Here is a 21,672-nt window from a genome sequence, read left to right on the forward strand (position 1 = left end):
TTTTATCATTCCAAATTAATGCATGCACACTGTACAAAAATAATTATAACATTTGCATTTTACACTTTGTTGTTGTTGTTAGGTGCCGTCGAGTCGGTTCCGACTCATAGCAACCCTATGCAAAACAGAATGAAACACTGCCCAGTCCTGCGCCATTCCCACAATCGTTGTTATGCTTGAGCTCACTGTTGCAGCCACTGTGCCAATCCACCTCGTTGAGGGTCTTCCTCTTTTCCACTGACCCTGTACTCTGCCAAGCATGATGTCCTTCTCCAGGGACTGATCCCTCCTGGCAACATGTCCAAAGTATGTAAGACGCAGTCTCGCCATTCTTGCCTCTAAGGAGCGTTCTGGCCGCACTTCTTCTAAGACAGATTTGTTCGTTCTTTTGGCAGTCCATGGTGTATTCAATATTCTTCGCCAACACCACAATTCAAAGGCGTCAACTCTTCTTTGGTCTTCCTTAGTCATTGTCCAGCTTTCACATGCACATGATGCGATTGAAAATACCATGGCTTGGGTCAGGCACATCTTAGTCCTCAGGGTGACATCTTTGCTCTTCAACACTTTGAAAAGGTCCTTAGCAGCAGATTTGCCCAATGCAATGAGACTTTTGATTTCTTGACTGCTGCTTCCATGGCTGTTGATTGTGGATCCAAGTAAAATGAAATCTTTGACAACTTCAATCTTTTCTCCTTTTATCATGATGTTGCTCATTGGTCCAGTTGTGAGGATTTTTGTTTTCTTTCTGTTGAGGTGTAATCCATACTGAAGGCTGTGGTCTTTGATCTTCATTAGTAAATGCTTCAAGTCCTCTTCACTTTCAGCAAGCAAGGTTGTGTCATCTGCATAATGCAGGTTGTTAATCAGTCTTCCTCCAATCCTGATGTCCCGTTCTTCCTCATATAGTCCAGCTTCTCAGATTATTTGTTCAACATACAGATTGAATAGGTATGGTGAAAGAATACAATCTTGACGCACACCTTTCCTGACTTTAAACCAATCAGTATCCCCTTGTTCTGTCCAAACAACTGCCTCTTGATCTATGTAAAGGTTCCTCATGAGCACAATTAGTGTTCCGGAATTCCCATTCTTCGCAGTGTTATCCATAGTTTGTTATGATCCACACAGTCGAATGCCTTTGCATAATCAATAAAACACAGGTAAACATCCTTCTGGTATTCTCTGCTTTCAGCCAGGATCCATCTGACATCAGCAATGATATCCCTGATTCCACGTGCTCTTCTGAAACCAGCCTGAATTTCTGGCAGTTCCCTGTTGATATACTGCTGCAGCCATTTTTGAATGATCTTCAGGAAAATTTTGCTTGCATGTGATATTAACGATATTGTTCTGTAATTTCCGCATTCGGTTGGATCACCTTTCTTGGGAATAGGCATAAATATGGATCTCTTCCAGTCAGTTGGCCAGGAAGCTGTCTTCCATATTTCTTGGCATAGACGAGTGAGCACCTCCAGCGCTGCATCTGTTTGTTGAAACATCTCAATTGATATTCCGTCAATTCCTGGAGCCTTGTTTTTCGCCAATGCCTTCAGAGCAGCTTGGACTTCTTCCTTCAGTACCATTGGTTCCTGATCACATGCCACCTCTTGAAATGGTTGAATATTGACTAATTCTTTTTGGTATAATGACTCTGTGTATTCCTTCCATCTTCTTTTGATGCTTCCTGCATCATTTAATGTTTTCCCCATGGAATCCTTCACTATTGCAACTCGAGGCTTGAATTTTTTCTTCAGTTCTTTCAGCTTGAGAAACATCGAGCTTGTTTTCCATCTCTAGCTCTTTGCACGTGTCATAATACTTTAATTTGTCTTCTCGAGAGGTCCTTTGAAATCTTCAGTTCTTTTACTTCATCAGTTCTTCCTTTTGCTTCAGCTGCTCGATGCTAAACAGCAAGTTTCAGAGTCTCCTCTGACATCCATCTTGGTCTTTTCTTTCTTTCCTGTCTTTTCAGTGACCTCTTGCTTTCTTCATGGATGATGTCCTTCATGTCATTCCACAATTCATCTGGTCTGCAGTCACTACTGTTCAGTGCATCAAATCTGTTCTTGAAATGGTCTCTAAATTCAGGTGGGATATACTCTAGGTCATATTTTGGCTCTCGTGGACTTGCTCTGATTTTCTTCAGTTTCAGCTTGAACTTGCATATGAGCAATTGATGGTCTGTTTCACAGTCAGCCCCTGGCCTTTTCTGACTGATGATATTGAGCTTTTCCATCGTCTCTTTCCATATGTAGTCAATTTGATTTCTGTGTGTTCCATCTGGCGAGGTCCATGTGTATAGTCGAGGTTTATGTTGGTGAAAGAAGGTATTTGCAATGAAGAAGTCATGGGTCTTGCAAAATTCTATCATCCGATCTCTGGCATTGTTTCTATCACCAAGGCCGTATTTTCCAACTACTGATCCTTCTTCTTTGTTTCCAACTTTTGCATTCCAATCGTCAGTAATTATCAATGCATCTTGATTGCATGTTCGATCAATTTCAGACTGTAGTAGCTGATAAAAATCTTCTATTTCTTCATCTTTGGCCCTAGTGGTTGGTGTGTAAATTTGAATAATAGTTGTATTAACTGGTCTTCCTTGTAGGTGTATGGATATTATCCTATCACTGACAGCATTGTACTTCAGGATAGATTTTGAAACGTTCTTCTTGACGATGAATGCAACCATTCCTCTTCAAGTTGTCATTCCTAGCATAGTAGACTATATGATTGTCCAATTCAAAATGGCCAATACCAGTCCATTTCAGCTCACTAATGACTAGGATATCGATGTTTATGCATTCCATTTCATTTTTGATGATTTCCAATTTCCCTAGATTCATACTTCGTACATTCCAGGTTCCGATTATTAATGGATGTTTGCAGCTGTTTCTTCTCATTTTGAGTCATGCCACATCAGCAAATGAAGGTCCCGGAAGCTTTACTCCATCCACGTCATTAAGGTTGACTCTACTTTGAGGAGGCAGCTCTTCCCCAGTCATCTTTTGAGTGCCTTCCAACCTGGGAGGCTCGTCTCCCAGCACTATATCAGACAATATTCCGCTGCTATTCATAAGGTTTTCACTGGCTAATGCTTTTCAGAAGTAGACTGCCGGGTCCTTCTTCCTAGTCTGTCTTAGTCTGGAGGCTCAGCTGAAACCTGTCCTCCATGGGTGACCCTGCTGGTATCTGAATACTGGTGGCATAGCTTCCAGAATCACAGCAACACACAAGCCCCCACAGTACGACAAACTGACAGACATGTGGGGGATTTTACACTTTAGTATATATTAAATTTAATTCCTAGTCTTGGATACATAAACTGAGAGTTAATAAGGCGTAAAATGAACAAATTGAATATATAATCTCTAAGGTCCCATTTAACTCTAAATAATGCTGTAATTCCAAAAGCTGTATAAATGGATCTCATTCATTATGTTATCAGAGAGCATACATGTGCAAATATTTTTTATACTAAGCCCCAAATATAAAAAGATCTCATCAACAGCAACTTGCCTTGTATGTGAAGTTGTAAATATCTAAGTAGTGCAGAAGGGTGAGTCCAATGAGGTAAGACTGACGGGACCTCTCTGTAAGAGACAGGTTGCAGAATTCCTTCATTGCATCTTCCAGTTTGGGATTGGAGATATTAGCATCACAAGAATGCAACCAGAACACACGTGAAATAATCTGCAAGTTGGAGGAAGAAACAATTTTAGCTGCGCAACATTTTAGAATCACCTGCCCATTTTGAGATGCATTTCTTATACTCTTAGACTTCATTTAAAAGTATGACACTTAAAAGTAGGACAAATTATCCTCAAAAACCAAATACTTTTTTTTTAAAGTATTAATTGTTATTAGTAAAACTATATAGAGTCCATAGTTCACTGGAAAGCTTAAGAAATGAGATGAGAAAATGAGAGTGAGGGTCTAGCATGACTCCTACATTTCTTGCTTGAACGACTGGGTAACTAGTGGTACCGAGAAAGATATTTGGTTTGGAATAAGTTTGGTTTGTACATATTTTTTAAGATTCATGCCACCTTTAATATTTTACTCTTGGTCAATTCAAATTGCATTTCATTTTTATAATCATTTTAAGTTGTGACACTGTACAATAAGCTCTGTGGATCAAGAGATGAAAGACAAAGAAAATAAGCTCGGAGAACTATCACGCAATAATACAAACCAACCATCTTGGACAGGAGTGTGTGTGTGGAAAGTGAAGTGACAATATGGGAAGTTAGGCATCATCTATTGTCACTGAGTTGAAACAAGGAGAAAAGTTTATCAAGTTGAAGACTGTAGAAACTTTTCTCTCTTTCCTTTTGAAAGTACTATGAATTTATACTCTCTTTTGATGTGTTTTTATTTATCAGCATAAACCCACTTGTCAGAAGTCAAAAACATGGTTGACAAAATTAGATCTTAGGAGTAAATGAGCAAAAAGAAGAAATCAAAGGGAAAAGGCAAATGAATATTGTTTGCTAGAACAAAAGGCAGAAAAGTGATGGCAAAGTAGTTTCAATTTTTATATGAGGGAACCAATTAAAATGACACCAGTAAACACACATTCTTTCCAAAGGCAGCCTTAAAGACTTTTTAAAGACTTTATCCCACACTGGAGTGTAACTGTCACATGCAGGTTTTGAATGGATGAGGCCTTAAGCACTACGGCTCTTTTGGAAAATTTCTATGACACTTCCAGACAATGGACTTGGAAAAGGGATAAAAGATAAGGCATTTCAAGTGGAAAACCCTATTATCAGCCTCTAAGGAAATGACATTATTCATTTTCACACCAAAGAATGTTTACTTACCTAGAGTTCCTTTGACCACATCTGTTTTGCAGGTTAAGTCTTGTCTACAGCCCTGATGGCACAGTGGTTACGTGTTCTGCTGCTAACCAAAGGGTCAGCAGTTCAAATTCACCAACCACCCCTTGGAAACCCTATGGGCAGTTCTATTCTGTCCTGTAGAGTCACTATGAGTCTTGTCTACATACCTTGGGACTTTTAAGAAGTAAAAAATGAGTATTCATTTTTATTTTAGTTTCAACACATTATGTGTTTGTTCTGCCCCTCTCCCCCCAGTTAGGTTACGGAAACTTGACTTTGATATCATTATAATAGTATGTGCAACTTTCTTCAGACTGTGACTGCGATAGCTCATATAAAGAATTATTGATGGTACTGTTGATTTCAGACAGCCATCTGGAGGTAAGGAAAAGAAGACAAAGGGGGCTAGGGAAAGGAAAAGGAAAAACAGAAGGAAAGGAAGACACAGTGACAACATTCTTGGTTCAGAATTGCTCTTCTATCTTTACTTAAGAATCAGGTCTTTACTTTTATCATTTGCATAGGAAATTCACTAGAGTTGCCTGCAACTTTCCATTGTTTGACTGATCAGTGCCCAACATGTATTAAATGCTATTTTTAAGTTTTAAAAATGGATGTAAGTACAGATACATCACACCCCACCTCAGCTCTGTTATCTGGGATAGGAATGGCCAACATCTTGTTGATAGTCATGTTGGACATTCCTGTAGTTCTCCTCAGTTCTTCTTTCAGCTCCTCAACATTTTTAAACATTTCTATTAATTGACCTGTAAGAGAAAAATGAAAAAGAAAAAAAAGTACATGTTGGTTACAATGTAAATCTTTTTGGTCATACTTACGTAGAGAAATCTTCTAGACTAACACATATTCAATAGATAAGCTGTATGTCAGGAACAGATGTCTTCCAGTTTTGGCAATCTTTGCATCTTTAGGATCTATTTCTGTCTGATTTAAACTTGTTCCTGTTATCATATCATTAGCCCAAGGTAACAGATTGCTCTGGGTTATAAATTTTCCTTAGATGTCTACAGCTCAAGGTTGATTCAAGAAAAATATGGTTTCCTCACAGATTTTGGTCACATAATGTGCTTAATGAATATCTGTCCCTGTGATTTAAAGCCACACAAATTCAAAATGCTTTTTGGATCATACAATATTGTCCACTTAGGGCCAGGTTTGCCAAATCCACAACATAATGCCAATGTCCTTAACTTTGCAAGTCACACTAAAGTTTATAAAGTGCTTTCACAATCATTACCTCATTTTTAAATAGAATATGTCTAATTCCAAACTTTTTCAGGGCAATGGTTATAATTATTTCATATCTGGGTCATTCAATGCATAACAAACAATACTTTGATTTTATTTTGGCAGGTTGCAATCTCCATTCTGCAAATATCTTTTGGTTTCTTTTATTAAATATCCCTCAGGCAAATGTGCCTTCTTTTAATTTTGGACTTAGTGGCCTTCCAAGTTTATAGTGTTGACCAAAGTTTTAAATGCCTTTCTTTTCAGTATTGAGGTATTATGCAAAGATGGGGCATATTGTGTGAAGAGTCACGCTCAGAAAAACTGAAGAACATTCTGAATTGAGATTTCTGTAGACAGCAGTGCATCTTTTTTAAAATCAGATTATTCTCACAGAAGCAAACAAATTTTCAGCCCAGCTCTTGCAACTGACCATCTAAGGCACTTTAGGATATGAGAGAAACAAAGGTGAATGGGCTGACTAGCCAAATACTTGAAGATTTTTTTGCTGTGGGTTTAAATTTCTCTGCTAGTTGTCTAGTATGTTTACTTTAGACAAGTAACAATATTTGAAAGCTTCAGGTTTCCATGTGGTGGCACAGTGCTTAAAGTACTTGGCTGCTACGCAAAAGTTCTGTGGTTCAAACCAACGAGCTGCTCCTCCCAAGAAAGAAGTGGCAGTCTGCTTCCATAAAGATTACAGCCTTGGAAACCGTATGGGCCTGTTCTGCTGTGTCTTATAGGGTTCCTGTGAATCGGAATTTACTCTATGGCAATGGGTTTAAGGCAGAGAGCAAAGCAGGTTTGGCTGGGAACTTCAAAAAAACCTTTCTTAAACTGCAGCCTGAGAATCACATGCATTCTAAGAAGACAGCATTTAAATTATGGATGGGAAAACACCTGGTTTTTCAGAAGACTCTGCACTGTTATTGACATGCAGCATGGCTTCTATGGTCGGCATTAACTGTGTGATATTTTCCAAGTAATTCATTTGCAATGCCTGTTCTAGAAACCTGGAACAAAACAGAAGAAGAGAAGAAATTTAACTAGGCATATCAATATTTTGAGAAGGGATTTCACCAAGAAAGAAGATAATGGAAAAACTTACCGATCCATATTTAAATTAATTTTACTTGGATCTCCAGTAAGCAAATTCCTTAGTTTTTCAGATATGACATTTTCATGGTACAGTAAGCCAGACGCTATTTCAGTGGCAAGCTCTGCTGCTTCAAGGAATTGTACATGAAACGCATTCTCTTCACACAGGTCCCCAAAGCTTATATTAGAGAGCTGGCAAGTTTTTTCTATTGAACTGGACATTTCAGAGTCACAAAGAAGTTCGGTCAAGTTTCGAAGTTGAGACAGCTTTCCAGAGGAAGAAAGATTGAGAAATAGATTAGTTACATTATTCTAAGTATTTAGTAATTGATAATAAGCAAACAAAATTTATTACTTCAAAAAACGTGCATATATGTTTAGTTAGTTGGTATCGGCATTGGTTTTACTACACGTGCTATTTTTTGCCACGTGAGTTTATTGTTTATTTCTCTCCCCACCAAAAAGACTGGAAAGAAAAGGATAGAAGAGACAGAAATCTCACTGTCATGAGAGACCCTTTTTCCTTATGCCCCATCTCTTCGGGTGGCATGGTGTGTCAGTCTCCTAAATCACTCTGGGAGCTGTCTCTTCCTTCTAATCTCTGCCACTGACACAGTTAAGGCTGTCATCACTTCTTCCTTAGATTACTGCAAAAGTAGACTACTTGGCTTCCCTCCAATCTATCCTCCAAAGTTCTCCTAGAGAGATCTTTTTCTAAAATGTAAATTTCACCTTCCTCAAATTAACAACTTTCAGGATCAACTTCAAACTCATTGACTAAACATAAAAAGGGCCTAGCCTCCCTCTGCAGCCCTCTTTCCTATCTCTCTTCCTACTTCTTTTCCCACCCTTTGCTCTGGCTAGATAGGTCCATGACCCCAGGTAATCTACATCTGCCATTCTGGTCCATAGCTCTGTCTTCTTACAAAGTCTGGTTCCTATGCCTGGAATGCACATCACCAACCCAATCCTACACAGCCTCCAAGACTCAAGAGTAAGCATTATCCCCTCCATGAAATTTCTTCTCTCCAGCTCCATCCTCTGCGATCTGAGTTAGATAGCCCACCTCCACACAGAGAATCCTGTCCCTCCACATACCACAGCATGTATCTCACTATAATTGTTGGGCTGGTTTTCTGTTGCCTCCACTAGATTATGAGCACTTTGCCGTTAGTGTTATGGGAACAGAGATGATGAATGGAATGGACGGATGGATGAATATGATAGAGGCACAGATGACAAAGTTATTAGCTGGACTGGGAAACAGGAAGAGAGAGGATAACTTAACATTACAGAAGGAATGACATTGAAACTTGTCCTTGAAGAATGAGTAGGAATTTTCCAGAAGAATGCATAACTTCCTTCTCATTTGCAGAAACAAATTAAGGTAGTGCTAAATTAAGTACATTAGAAATTTTGATTCATGTAGAAAACGATGGCTAAAACATAGGTGCTCTAACTAGCGTATTTATTTGTAATATACATGGACGTAATGTTTTGCCTGCCTGCTTAATTATAGCATATTGAGTATATAGCAAGTTATTCAGCTTGTCCTGAATAAACCAGTTCTAATTTTATTTTGTCCCTGGCTACATAAATCCAATTAAACTGCTGTTCTTACTAGGAAAGCTGCTTCCAAGATTTAATAGGGTTATTTAAGAGATAAACTGAATTTCATGATAACCTGTCTGGTATATGCATGAGCTAAAAAAGGTATAATAGATAAACATGAGCCAATTCAGACAAACTTCAGAGTTTTAAATTGTTTTAGATTGCTATTATAGACTGATTCACATTCCCTCAAAATTATGCGTTGTAAATCCTAACCTCTAGGCCTGTGGTTATAATCCCATATGGGAACTGGTTGTTTTGTTACGTAAATGAGGCAGGATTAGTGCAGGGAGTATCTTGAGTCAATCTCATCTGAGATGTAAAAAGAGGTTAAACAAGCAAGCTGAGTAGAGATGGGGTAAAATAGATGCCAAGACACATGGAGATCTGCAAGAGACCAGGAAGCAGAAGCTGAAAAGACAAGGACCTTCCTCCAGAGCCCACAGAGGAAGAAAGGCTGCCCCTAGAGCTGAAGCCCTGAATTTGAACTTATAGCTTCCTAAACTATGAGAAAATCAATTTCTGTTTGTTAAAGTCACCTACTTGTGGTGTTTCTGTTACAGCAGCACTAGATAACTAAGACAGTTGCTTCCCCCTCCCCTTTCTTCAGTATCATATATTCTAATACGACAGATTAGTCTCTGCTTCTGAAGACAATAATAAAAACAAAATGACTCATCCTCTGGGATTTTGTACTCTGTGAAGTCTAAAACCTCAGTTTTCAAAATCACTATTATAGTTTGAAAACTAAGGAGCTCTCAAATTGGAAGTCATATTATGAATACTTTTTCAAATGATCAAACTTGATGAGAGAACTAGATTATTAGTTGTTCCTTTATGTGTGTGCATACTGTCATTTGGCTCTTATGGGTCCTTATATGCACAGCTCTCCCCAGAGCAAAAACAGAATACCATTATATAGCACCAGAATGCTTTTCTCGCCCTTTACCAAGCATTCATCCACAGTCAGATAGGACCAGTATTTACAAAGATACAGATTTAAAATTAAGCTAAAAAGATCTTGTGCCAGAGTACTATAGGAAGGATTGAGGTTCATTCCTTTCTTTCATGGCTTACTTTTGATTTCATGATTTCAGGAACTGGAGGGATGGAATCCTCATAGGAACCATTTCGAAGAAAAGATTTTCTAAATCTAATTGTGGACTGCAGGAGTCTTAGATTTTCTGTAAAGGAGGGAGAAAAAGTTACCTTATATGACGAAGACTGCAAGGAAGCCCATTGGAAAGACATTTTTATCCTGATTTATTGCTAAGTATTTTCTAAGATAAGAGCCTAGCTCCATCTAAATATAAGACAGGTAAAAAATTTAACCTTTCCTTGAACCATGGATAATACAGAGTTCATTATTTTTAAAATATTCATAGATATTCTACTTAGAGACAGAATATTTCTAGCAATGGTGCTACACAATTTTGGCTTTTTGTGAAACAAATATATTTTATTTTATTTTTGACTCTTTGGATCTGCCACTAAGTTGAAGTATGTTGGGGAAAATAGGTTGTATAATCACTTTCACAAAAATATGCCTTTCTGACCTTGATTAATTCATGGCTGGTAAACAGAGACCAGACTTAAATATTTGTTATGCTATTTGCTTGCCACTAAGTCTTGAAAAAACTGCTTTGCTATTTAAAAAAAAAAAAAAAGAGAGAGAGAATGTGTATGTCCTAGAAAAAAAAAATTTAACTAAAAAAACCAGAAAGAAACATATGAGCCTTCGTAGTTGTCCAAATAAGCAGAAAATTGAAAATAAAGAGTGTGAGGACAGGAAGTAAAAATTGTCTGCCAGAAAAATTCCTTTGTCTATGTAATTTATATCTGTTTTTGGAACCTTATATTACCATCCTTCATTATTTTTTGACAACGAAGAGTATTAAGGCACAGAAAAGTGTCACAAGGGGCTTATATGAGGCCCTCATGACCCTGGATGCTTGGAAAGTTTGTCCAGGTGGCAGTTATAGTTCTAGCAGCAGGTAGTAACATAATAATATGATCAAATATTCCCTTCATATATCAAATCACCAATATGAAACTTACATAGGGAAACAAAGATTTTTCTATTTTCTTTGTTTTTTTCAGCAAATGTCTTAAAAGATTTATTACTTTAGAACAGAATTAGAAACCATGAACAACAAATTGACTATTAAAATGAATATTACCTTGTGATCCCCTGGCCAAATTGTCAGTGATATTCCTTACACATACTAGGTAAGGAATATAAGGACTATCTGTTGATATATTTAAGAGAGCATCTTCAAAATTTTCGAGTATTAGGAGCCTATAAGGGAAAAAAAAAAAATCAACAGTAAGAAGTCTCTAACTTGGCAGTCAGAGCACAGCTAATTGGCTGGATAATGAACCCTCACCTAAATACATACCCTCAGTATTTTTAAAAAGAATAACACCCATTCCCGAAAGTCTCTTGCTTTTGCTTAGACACTTCCTTGGCCAGAGACCCTTGATTATACTACACATTCAGCTGTTTTAGACTTTTGAGTTTTTAGACAGAGAATATCATTATTTATCAAAGCCTCTTTGTGTGTAATCAATACCATATATCAACTCACAAATAGAAGACAGGACAATATATTCTTACACTAAATTTACTAGCTTAAATAAAGGAAACTATCAGAGAAACCCAACAGCAGTGGGATAGACGACAAAGCTAACCCTGTTGTACAGGTCAGCCATAACATATCAAGTCATGCCTACATTGAGTTACGTTTTGCAGACTGTGGCACCGTCCATGAGTCAAGTTAAATCTGTGCTTTAATAATGATCTTTTGTAGTTCCAATGTATTCACAGCACTGTCTTTTGACAAAAAACCCTGAGCAAGTGTTTAGGGATATAGAATAGCTGTAAGAATGTGGAGGGACAGGAGAAACAATTTGGAAGGCGGCTCTAAAGATAAATTAGAGATGAAATTTGGGAGTCCAAAACATCAAAGGGAGGGGAAATGGAGCTATGGGAATAACTACAGATCTACGAGATCCATTTTATTTTTGGGAGAATGATTTTTATTTGGCTACAATAATTTATTTGATTTGGCTATAATGATCAGTAGAGGTTTCAAGATAAACTTATTTCTCCTGTGAACAACTAGAAAGAATGATCCATTTTTTATCCCATGCTCTGGCCACTCCACCCTAACCCCATTACAGAATACTTAGCATTTGGGTTTTGTATATCATAGACTTTAGTTAGTATCTGTAGAAAGGAAAAACACGTGAGTAGAAGAGATACAGGAAGCTCTAGAGATACTGGGCATTTATGTGAGAAGTGGCCAAGGAAGCATCTCTGGACTGGCACGTGTGGGATGGATGGTTCCCTTCTCACCTCTGTCTTACCTCCTGCTCATTTTTCCCCACTCTTACAGGTACTGCCCTTCCTTCTTTTGTGCTTACTTCCCTCTCTGTCATAGTTATTACATCATAGAGGCATTTTCCATCCAAGTGCAGTGTTCAACAGCAAAATATTGGTTTAACCTTCCAGATGGAATGGCCAAAGTAATTTCCCATGGTGAACTGTCAAGCTTAAAATAGAGGTCTCTTGGGCAAGAAGTGACCTTGAGACATCATCTAAGCCATTCTCTTATTTTCATAAAGAACATTTGATTGCCAGGATTTTGGAGAATGGATTTAATAAACTTTGAAAATTAGGATTCCATACCTATACAGCACTGTGTTGGCATATACACCCAACTACTCCTTTAAATGATTTAGTTTATGTATCTTTTATATACAATCTTACCTACTTCCCAAGGGTGTCTGTAACAAAAAGCATGAGCGCACGTGTGATCTCACCCACATGCACACATAAAACAATAAAAAGAATGACCTTAAAATAAAAATAATGAGAAGGGCTACGAGGAAAAAGTACTTTTGAGCATCTTTCTTTAGAAAATTCCAGACCTAAAACTTTATCTTATACCAATACGGCCACTCTGCGATTATTTTAGACCAGCAATAGAAAGTCCAAAGATAAGAAATCCCTTAATTTCATCAATCTCAACAAGAGCTGTCTTAACAATATTGAATACTCCCTAATAAACTGTCAGTTAGCTGTCAGCAACTAACTACTTTTGCTGCAGAATTTGCAGGTCTGAAATGTTGGCATCATCAATGCAATGGATCCCCCAAGGCACCGGGAAAGATACCTGGCTTCAGGAATAAGCAGTGAGCCCTGGTGGCACAGTGGTTAAGCATTCAGGTTGCCAACTAAAAGGTTGGCAGTCCAAATCCACCAGCTGCTCCTTGGAAACCCTATGGGGAAGTTCTACTCTGTCTTATAGGGTCACAGGGCCACTATGAGTCAGAATCTACTTGATAGCAACATTTGTTTGTTTGTTTCAATTAAAAAAAAATTTTTTTTTTTTTTTTGGAGGATATATAGGGAATATGTTTAAAAGACTAGGCATTTGGAACACGGCAACCTGGCTCAGGGAAAATTTCCCAAGGGTTCTCGATTGCTCGGGCATACCCGGCATTGGTAGCTGGCACTCCCAGGAGAAGAGAACCCCTAAGTGCAAGAGAGAAGCATCTGGTTCAGCCACCTTAAAGGATGTGGGAGCAGAAACAAGAAGTGGTGTTCATGTAAGGATTTTGCCTAGGGTTTACCCAGGGTAGAAGTTCTCATTAAATAATAAAAATTATGTAAACAACTATGTAGTTCCATTTTAGAAAAAAGAAAGAAGTGGTTTAAAAATAAGCCCTACTGTTTGTTCTCGTTTGTACAAACCTCGGTTAACACAGAAGTGTATCCTTTAGGACAAATGTCAAAGAATTTCAATAGTGCAACCTTCAGGTAACAGGCCATCTAGTCTCCACATTTGCCTTGAACTGCAGGAATTTACCTCCATCAGCTACTCCAGTTACTACGGGCAACTGCTTGAGTTTCCCACCATAATTACTACAGTTACTTTAGGAATTCAAATGAGTAACCAATAGAAACTAACTTCAGACATGTCAGTGAGACTTGACCTTATATTAATGGTCTTTAGGAGCCACAGCTGCTAAGATCACTTCCACTGCCTATTCCTCAGATGTCAAATCTACATGACTCAATCAGTCCAGAATGAAATTTCCTACAAACCATTTAGCCTACCTGGACACAAACAAATTTGGCATTACATTGGGCACAAAAATATTCTGATTTTAAGAAACAGAAGGAAATAACAGTAATGTGAGAAATCAGGCACATGACTGTCTTTCATGGAGAAAGATCATAAAATGGTTGGAAGCTGGACCACCAGCTAGATTTTCCTCACAGGCACAAAGAAACCAATCCAGGAACTGGATCTAGCTATGCAGTCTTAGAATTGAAAAAGAGATCCTTGTGCTGTATTATCCAAAAATACCATCGAATAATTTCAAAAAATAAGTTTTGAATTTACTGTACTTCAACTATATCCTTTTCTCTGGTCAGCCAACAGTCGAATTTTCTTTTCCATGGTCTTACACACTGAGAAAAAGATTATATTTATGAATTGCTTTGATTGTTTTATTCAGCCAGCCAAGTTACCTACCAGTTTAGAAACATAGGCAAATAGAGAAACTTACTGTGCAGCCAGGCTGCTCGGGGATAGTGTCTGTCCATCATCCTCATTCCACAGATGTGTTGTATTATGAGAGCCACCTAGGTGGGTAACATTTATATGGGTGAAAAATCAGGCTTAGTTAAATAATTTGGGTTTTTTGTTGTTGTTTTTACTTAACAAAAACTATCTCAGGTAAAATTAATGGGTAGGGAGGTGGAGAAAATACAGAAAATCTCCAGAATTTTTTTTCCAAAGGGTTTTACAAAAGATAGCTGTGCTCTTTTTGTTGGAAACATTTAGGATATTTATAGGAAATAGGTGTCTACTAATAAAAATAATCTCAATGGCCAAGCACATGCATTTCTAACAAATTCTTTCTCCACACATAAAATTGTCACATTATTTTATTCTAAAACCTGTATGCGTGAATGACTCTAGAATACTATAATGAAGATGGACTAACACGTGATTTGTTAATCAAATGAAGCCAGTTTCAGCCTCATGGGTCACTGAATTTTTTTTTTTTTTTTTTTTTTTGCCTTCAGTTGCCTGGAATGTAGCTTTAGGAAGTAACTGCCACCACTAATCTATAGTCTCCACCTTTCACGTAGCAGCCCCTGAACTCAATTGAATGCAGCTATGAATGTAAACTAATGTTAACACAACCCTCCTGAGTGGTCTCAAATCAAGTGAAGGTGTAGAGTGCAGAAGGCAATCACTGAGCTGGGTCTAATGCAAACCGTATGTGAAGGTCTGGTTCAACACCTTGAATTGCCCCACAAGTTAAATTCAGCTTGCCATATAGGTTGTATTATAAAAGAATAAGGGTGCAACAGCATTCTCATGAAAAATTGAAATAAAAATTCTTTCAGTGGCCACTGCATAAATAAAAACACCATAAATTCAACCCTTTTGGAGAAATGAAATCACTTCTTTCAGTCCTCTCTTCAGGCACTACCCATTCCTTATAAATAAACCGGTCTGTTTCAATGTTGTCATTTTTAATATTGACCTAACGTCTTTCAATGGAATGTTTTATTACCAGCTTTAATAGTTTTCTCATTGTTTCTAGTTAGTACGTTCTAAAGCCTTCTAGAAGATCCTTTTTTTTTTTTTTTTTTTGAAGATCCTAGTCCCAAGCTATTCAAGCATCCCACATCTTTCTGGTGCTGATCGTTTAGTTTACTTAAATTAGCACTGTGTAAAAAAGACTGCCTTAAAATTAAAAACCTCCTTGCCAGCATCCTGTGTCAGTTCTGTTTAAATAACATTTGCACTGTCCCTAGCAAACAGCATAGTAGCTCTTTCAGTTTTCCTGTTCAACAGAGCAGTTTCCCAGGTGCAGTTGAGTATTACTGCTCCTTTGTGACATCTACCCATAGCACTGCATCTGCAGGTTAAAGGACCAAGAATGCAGACACCCAGAATAAATAAACATCATTAATAATGGTAATACCTATATAAAAAAAAAATAGGGTCCCTATGAATTGGCATTGACTCAATGGCAACGGGTTTTTTTTTTTTTTAAATACCTATTATTTAGTGTCATCTTCATTCCTTTCTTGGAAACTCAGTTCTGCTCTGTCCTATAGGGTCACTATGAGTTGGAATTAACTTGATGGCACTGGTTTTTTTTTTTTTGTTGTTGTTGTTATATATAGAATATTCAAAGAAGGAACTATATTGAGATTTATGCTTTTGCCATGTAAAATACATAAAAGAGCTTTTCTAAGATCATATTTTGCTCCATTTTGAACCCCTATGTGATGCCGGAGCAAGTTAATTGGCTTTTGTATACCATGTAGGTATGGAGTTTGTCTTTCTCATCAAGTTATTAAAATGAGTAACTAACAAAAGTGAACTTCAGACATATCAGTGATAGACGACCCTGAAGCTAAGACTTTTCCCTCAGTCCACTGTGGACTATAAAGTATCTTGAAAGACATACTGTACTAAATAGGCTTTAATGAGGTAGAAAATATTACAGAATTTTTAAAAGTGAGATTTTACTTCTTTCCCTGGTGGCATAGTGGTTAAGTGCTACGGCTGCTAACATAAAGGTCGGCAGTTCAAATTTGCAAGGCACTCCTTGGAAGCTCTATGGGGCAGTTCTACTCTGTCCTACAGGGTTGCTTTGAATCAGAATCGACTCGACGGCAATGTTTTTTTTTTTTTTTTTAATTGTAGGGTTAGGCATATTTAAAAACGGGACACATAGCAATCTAATGCACAGATAAACTCTTTTCATCAGGAAAGGTGGCTTTCTATATAAAATGTAGTTTCAAATAATTCACTACTTGGAAAAAAAAAGCTAACTTCATTGGGTCAGAAAGGTAATCCCTGATCTCAAAACTCTAGTGTTTATAAATGGAAACTAAAGCTTGTTAACTGTGTAACAGTGACCCCGGCTGGGACAGGGCTAAGAGCTGGATCCTTTAAGACAGGAAGTTAGGAGACAACTTTCTTCCCAAGTGTCTATTAGCATCTCCATGGTCAGCAGGGCTATCCTCTTGGTTGCTGAGGAAGGGCCATACAGACCTTGAGGTGTATTCACAACTGAGGTTGACTCAGAGAGAGATGGGGGTTAGGGGAGGTTTGTAGAAATCAGGGTGCAGAGAGGAATGGGGGGCAGTGGCTATGAAAACTGTTATCGTGGGGAAAAGTCAGGTATGACGAGCCAAACTCCATCAGTGACTGAAGTGGCGGTTGTTCTGAGGCCTCGTGGTGGCAGGTGCTTGCACATCCCAGTTAGATACCCTGGAAGCAAGTGTGTATATGTCACAGTAAGTGTGAGTGAGGCAGTCTTTAAAAGCACTCAAGGGACCTGATTTTGGGGAGAGAATCTCAGTTTCACCACATGCTGGATCTATAACAGAGGCAAAGTGCCTAGCCTCCCTATGCCTCAGTTTCTTTGTCTGTAAAATGGGATACTAACTGTACCTCATAGGGTTTTTTTGAGGATAAAATGAATTTAAGAAAATGAGGCACTTAGCATCGACACAATAATGTTATCTATTATTTTCATTATTTAAAAGAGTTGTGTGAGACCTACGGGTGCTATCTTAACCCTGTTATACATTAGAGGAGGCCCAAGTAATTCTGTCATGACATCTCTCACCACTGCTTAACTAAGTGTAAAATGAGGGAGAAAATGCATTCACATCATAAGATACTGCTAAACAACGCAAAGACTGGGCGTGGGGTGGCTTGGGCAATGTGGCAGGTATCTATACGTTGAACTAGGGTCACTGGTTAGCCTTCAAGGACAAGTATGAGTTCCCTGAGGGATTCCCAAAAATACGTGGGAGAATTTTTCAAAGTTCTCGAAATTTCTGCTCAAGCAGGTGGGACTTGGGGCTAAATGAGTTTTTGGAAACTGACATTAGTATGACCACATTACCTCACAGTTTTTGGAAATTGACATTAGTATGACTGCATTACCCTCAGTCACAAGGGTATGAAATTAAAAAAAATGAACAAAAGTTAAACACATCAAATTTTATAAGTAAAAACACAGTTCTCTGATATATTTCTTTGTCATATTGACCATCCAAGAATGTGTTTTAATATTTGCCAAAATCATTAGCATATTCATAGACATGAGACCTGGTTATTGTTAAAAATGGAAAAGTGAGTTGCGTTGTTCGCCAAGAAAAGTGTTTTGCTGTCTCAGTTAAAAGTATATGCTGCTTGCATCTCTGGCTTCGGAAGCACTGATGAGTTTCTGAATTTTTGTCTTTGTAAAAAAAAATTTAACTTTATCACTTTATATTAATTATAAGGTGTGAGTTTGAAGGTGAAAAGGAAAAGAATGATACGGGGAAACGAAGTTCTCGAGTCTTTAAAATGCAAATATTAAAAAAAATACAGAGAAAATAATTAGTATTTGTTAGTGTACTGTCTGGTTTTCTGGTCTGAAGTTTTTTGGAAGAGTCAAGCTTTTTTTTCTAGTGTTTATCAAGACCATTAAATTTAACAACAATCAGTCTTGCTAAAGCTAGTCATTAATTCCATAACCGTAGATATAAAACACGCTTTAGATGAACAGAAACTGGTATCCAAGAGTAAGTTGGATCCTCCACTGAGAATTCTTCCAAGCCTTTCCAAACCTGCTTTTCATATGAAAACCATTAGGTAACATTTATTGTGTCAGTTATTGGCTTAGTCAGCTTGTGATGTTCATTACTGGATGCTTACTTGGTAACCCAAAGGAAAAGTCTACATATTTTAAAGCTGAACTCAGCTGATAGAGAAAATAATTCTAAATTCATTCAGGAAAGATAAATGCTAATCAAATATATTACTTGGGAAGTAGAGATTTATTCCTTATACCCCTAAATCTTTGTATGTGTCTGTGTATAGAGCATACATGCTGTTCTACATCGCAAAGCTGACATTTTCCGAATCACTAGAAACAAGCCACCCCTTATCTTAGCAGGGATGACAGTGGATTTACACTGACTCATCACACTCTGATGACCTTCATGCATTTTCAAGATGGCTGGAAGCAGTTATACTTTTACCAATGAAAGAGTCTGCCTGATTAAAAAGTCACAGATTGGAAATGAGGGCAGGAATACAGCAATTCGGTTTGGGTTGTTGCTCCAAAACCTTGTGGTGGAAATCTATTTGTTGAGGCTTACCCCCTGTGTTTATATTTCATACTAAGGTATATAAGCATAGTTTTATAAGCCAAGGGAGATCGTTTTCACCCGAATAAAAATTCTGGAAAGTCACAGCCTCTTTTCCAGCTGCTTCTCCCTTTCCCTGCACTTGGATTAGCTGGAGATCCAGATTTAGTCACAGCATAGGTGCCCACCTAAGGATAGTATATAAGAAGCCCTGGTGGTTGCAGTGGGTAAGTGCTTGGCTGCTAACCGAAAGACTGGCAGTTCAAACCCACCAGCCACTCTGCAGGAGAAAGATGTGGCAATCTGTTTCCATAAAGATGAAAAACAAAACAAAAAAAAACCCAAACTGGTTGCTGCCAAGTTGATTCTGACTCATAGCGACCCTGTAGGGCAGAGTAGAGCTGCTCCATGGGGTTTCCAAGGAGCGGCTGGTAGATTCCAACTGACCTTTTGGTTAGCAGCCCAATGTTTAACCGCTGTGTCACCAGAGCTCCTTAAAGATTAAAAAAAAAAAAAAAAAACCCAAACCCGCTGCAGACAAGTGGATTTCTACTCATAGTGACTTTATAGAACAGAGTAGAAACTGCCCCACACAGTTTCCAAGGAGCACCTGGTGGATTAGAACTGCCAACCTTTTGGTTAGCAGCCGTAGTACTTAACCACCAAGAGCGCCACCAGGGTTCCCCTTAAAGATTACAATCTAAGAAACCCTATGGGGCAGTTCTACTCTGTCCTATGGGGGCACTATGAGTAGGAATTGACTCCACGGCAATGGGTTTTTGGTTTGGTTTAAGAATAACATCACCTATAAATGATTATTTCAGTTGTACTCTGTTTCATATTTTTAACAGGCTTTGTGACAAAAAACTTCATAGAGTAAGATGAAAATAGAATACCTTCAGTTGTGGAGTCCAGAGTCATCAGCAGATGTTTAACAGACTTCTGGAGGGTTCTGAATCCTTTGTTTGTTGTGACATGTGGATAGACCTTCTGCACGACCAGCAGAGCACTAAGGAGTTGAAAAACAATGAAACCAGATTGCATTTCAAGGTTTGCAGACAGAAACAAAAGGTTACTCAAGAAGAAAATAGCTACAATATACAACATTATTTTATAACATAAAAGACAAGATGCTGCTTTTGTAATTTAATTACTTGTTTGCTGTTCATGCATAAAACCCCAACAAGACGTTCTCCAACCGGGACAGAACACTGGACATTTCCAGGAGTCTGAAGCCTCAAGATTCTTTTTTTTTTTTTTTTTAAGGGCCTTAAAATAGTGGAGCCACTTCTGGTCAGTTTGATATTTTTCTGTTAAGACTTCAGTGGTTAGGAAAAGCATTTTCCAATGTAGGGATACTTTTTTTTTTTTTAATTAAATAAAAACTTGGAAATTATTTTCATTAAGACCAAATCCAGATAAGGGATACAGTTTGAGGAATAGATATTATTTAAGTATTTGATAAGTATTTACCTTCTGCTGTACAAATGGTAAAGTCTTGAAGAAAAAAAGAAAGCACTTGTCCTAATTAAAAACGGTTTTATCCCCTAAGCGGTTCATAGATAGTACCACAAAAGTAGCTCAAAATTGACATTCTGACTGGCTGGCATTGCCTTCCTGTGATTTTTATGTTAACCAATAAGATGAGGAAGTCTACACTGGGGACGGACAATGAGCAGACTTACACATGCTGTAGTCCATTCTGGAGACTTGGTGGCGCAGTGGTTAAGAGCTTGGCTGCTAACCAAAAGGCTGGCAGCTTGTTTCTACCAGCTGCTCCTTAGAAACCCTATGTGGCAGTCCTACTCTGTCCTACAGGGTCACTATGAGTCAGAATCAACACGATGACCACAGATTTGATTTAGTTTGGCTTTAGTCCATTCTGTATTTTCAAAATGTAATTAGTTATTTAAGAAATGCCTTCTTAACCCCTTTTAAACCAAAAAAACCAAACCCACTGCCGCCGAGCCAATTCCAACTAATTACAATCCTATAGCATAGAGTATAGCTGCCTCATAGGGCTTCCAAGGACCGGCTGGTGGATTCCAACTGCCAACCTTTTAGCTAGCAGGCAAACACTCAACCACTGCACCACCAGGGACCCTATTACCTGATACCCATTGCTGTTGAGTTGATTCTGACTCATACTGACCTTACAGGACAGAGCATAATGCCCCATAGGGTTTCTAAGGAGCGCCTGGTGGATTCGAACTGCCAACCTTTTGGTTCACAACTGTAGCCCTTAACCACTACACCACCAAGGTTTCCTATGGCAAACGCTTTTTAAAAATTACTACTATTACCTTATAGTCACTAGTAATTTTTAAAAAATGTTTGCATTGCACAAGTACATGTGAATAACACAAATACCATGATTAATACCCAATGATCAAGGCCATGCCAATGCTTTAATTTGCTTGAGCAGTAACTCGAGCAAAAGCCTTCTGTTAACAATCTACCACTGTGTGGTTAGATTTGCTAACAGTTTTTCCCTATAGGGTCTCTGTGAGTCAGAAAGGACTCGAAGGCACTGGATTTGGTTTTTCTGGTTTATTATGTGTATATCATTTCATGATATTCTATAATATTTTTGGAACTTTTTTATTTAAAGAGCATTTTAATTTTATCTCCCTAAACATGAATGAAAAATTGTTTAGAGAATTAAACCTTTCGTGTCCTCTA

The 21,672-nt window shown here is 38.0% G+C and overlaps 1 protein-coding gene across 1 annotated transcript in view; it reads right to left on the reverse strand.

Annotated features, from left to right (window-relative positions):
• Nucleotides 1-21,672, reverse strand: part of ABCA12 (ATP binding cassette subfamily A member 12) — a 189,743-nt gene that overhangs the window by 76,040 nt on the left and 92,031 nt on the right. The window contains exons 8-15 of the mRNA XM_049888086.1: nucleotides 19,887-19,999; nucleotides 14,382-14,457; nucleotides 10,982-11,100; nucleotides 9,879-9,985; nucleotides 7,201-7,457; nucleotides 6,993-7,105; nucleotides 5,487-5,611; nucleotides 3,520-3,693 (exon numbers count right to left, since the gene is read on the reverse strand). Of these exons, the coding sequence (XP_049744043.1) occupies nucleotides 3,520-3,693; nucleotides 5,487-5,611; nucleotides 6,993-7,105; nucleotides 7,201-7,457; nucleotides 9,879-9,985; nucleotides 10,982-11,100; nucleotides 14,382-14,457; nucleotides 19,887-19,999 (1,084 nt within the window). The remainder of the gene's footprint in view (nucleotides 1-3,519; nucleotides 3,694-5,486; nucleotides 5,612-6,992; nucleotides 7,106-7,200; nucleotides 7,458-9,878; nucleotides 9,986-10,981; nucleotides 11,101-14,381; nucleotides 14,458-19,886; nucleotides 20,000-21,672) is intronic.

The sequence above is a fragment of the Elephas maximus genome, chromosome 6 (genome assembly GCF_024166365.1).
Source record: "Elephas maximus indicus isolate mEleMax1 chromosome 6, mEleMax1 primary haplotype, whole genome shotgun sequence".
Lineage (NCBI taxonomy): Eukaryota > Metazoa > Chordata > Mammalia > Proboscidea > Elephantidae > Elephas > Elephas maximus.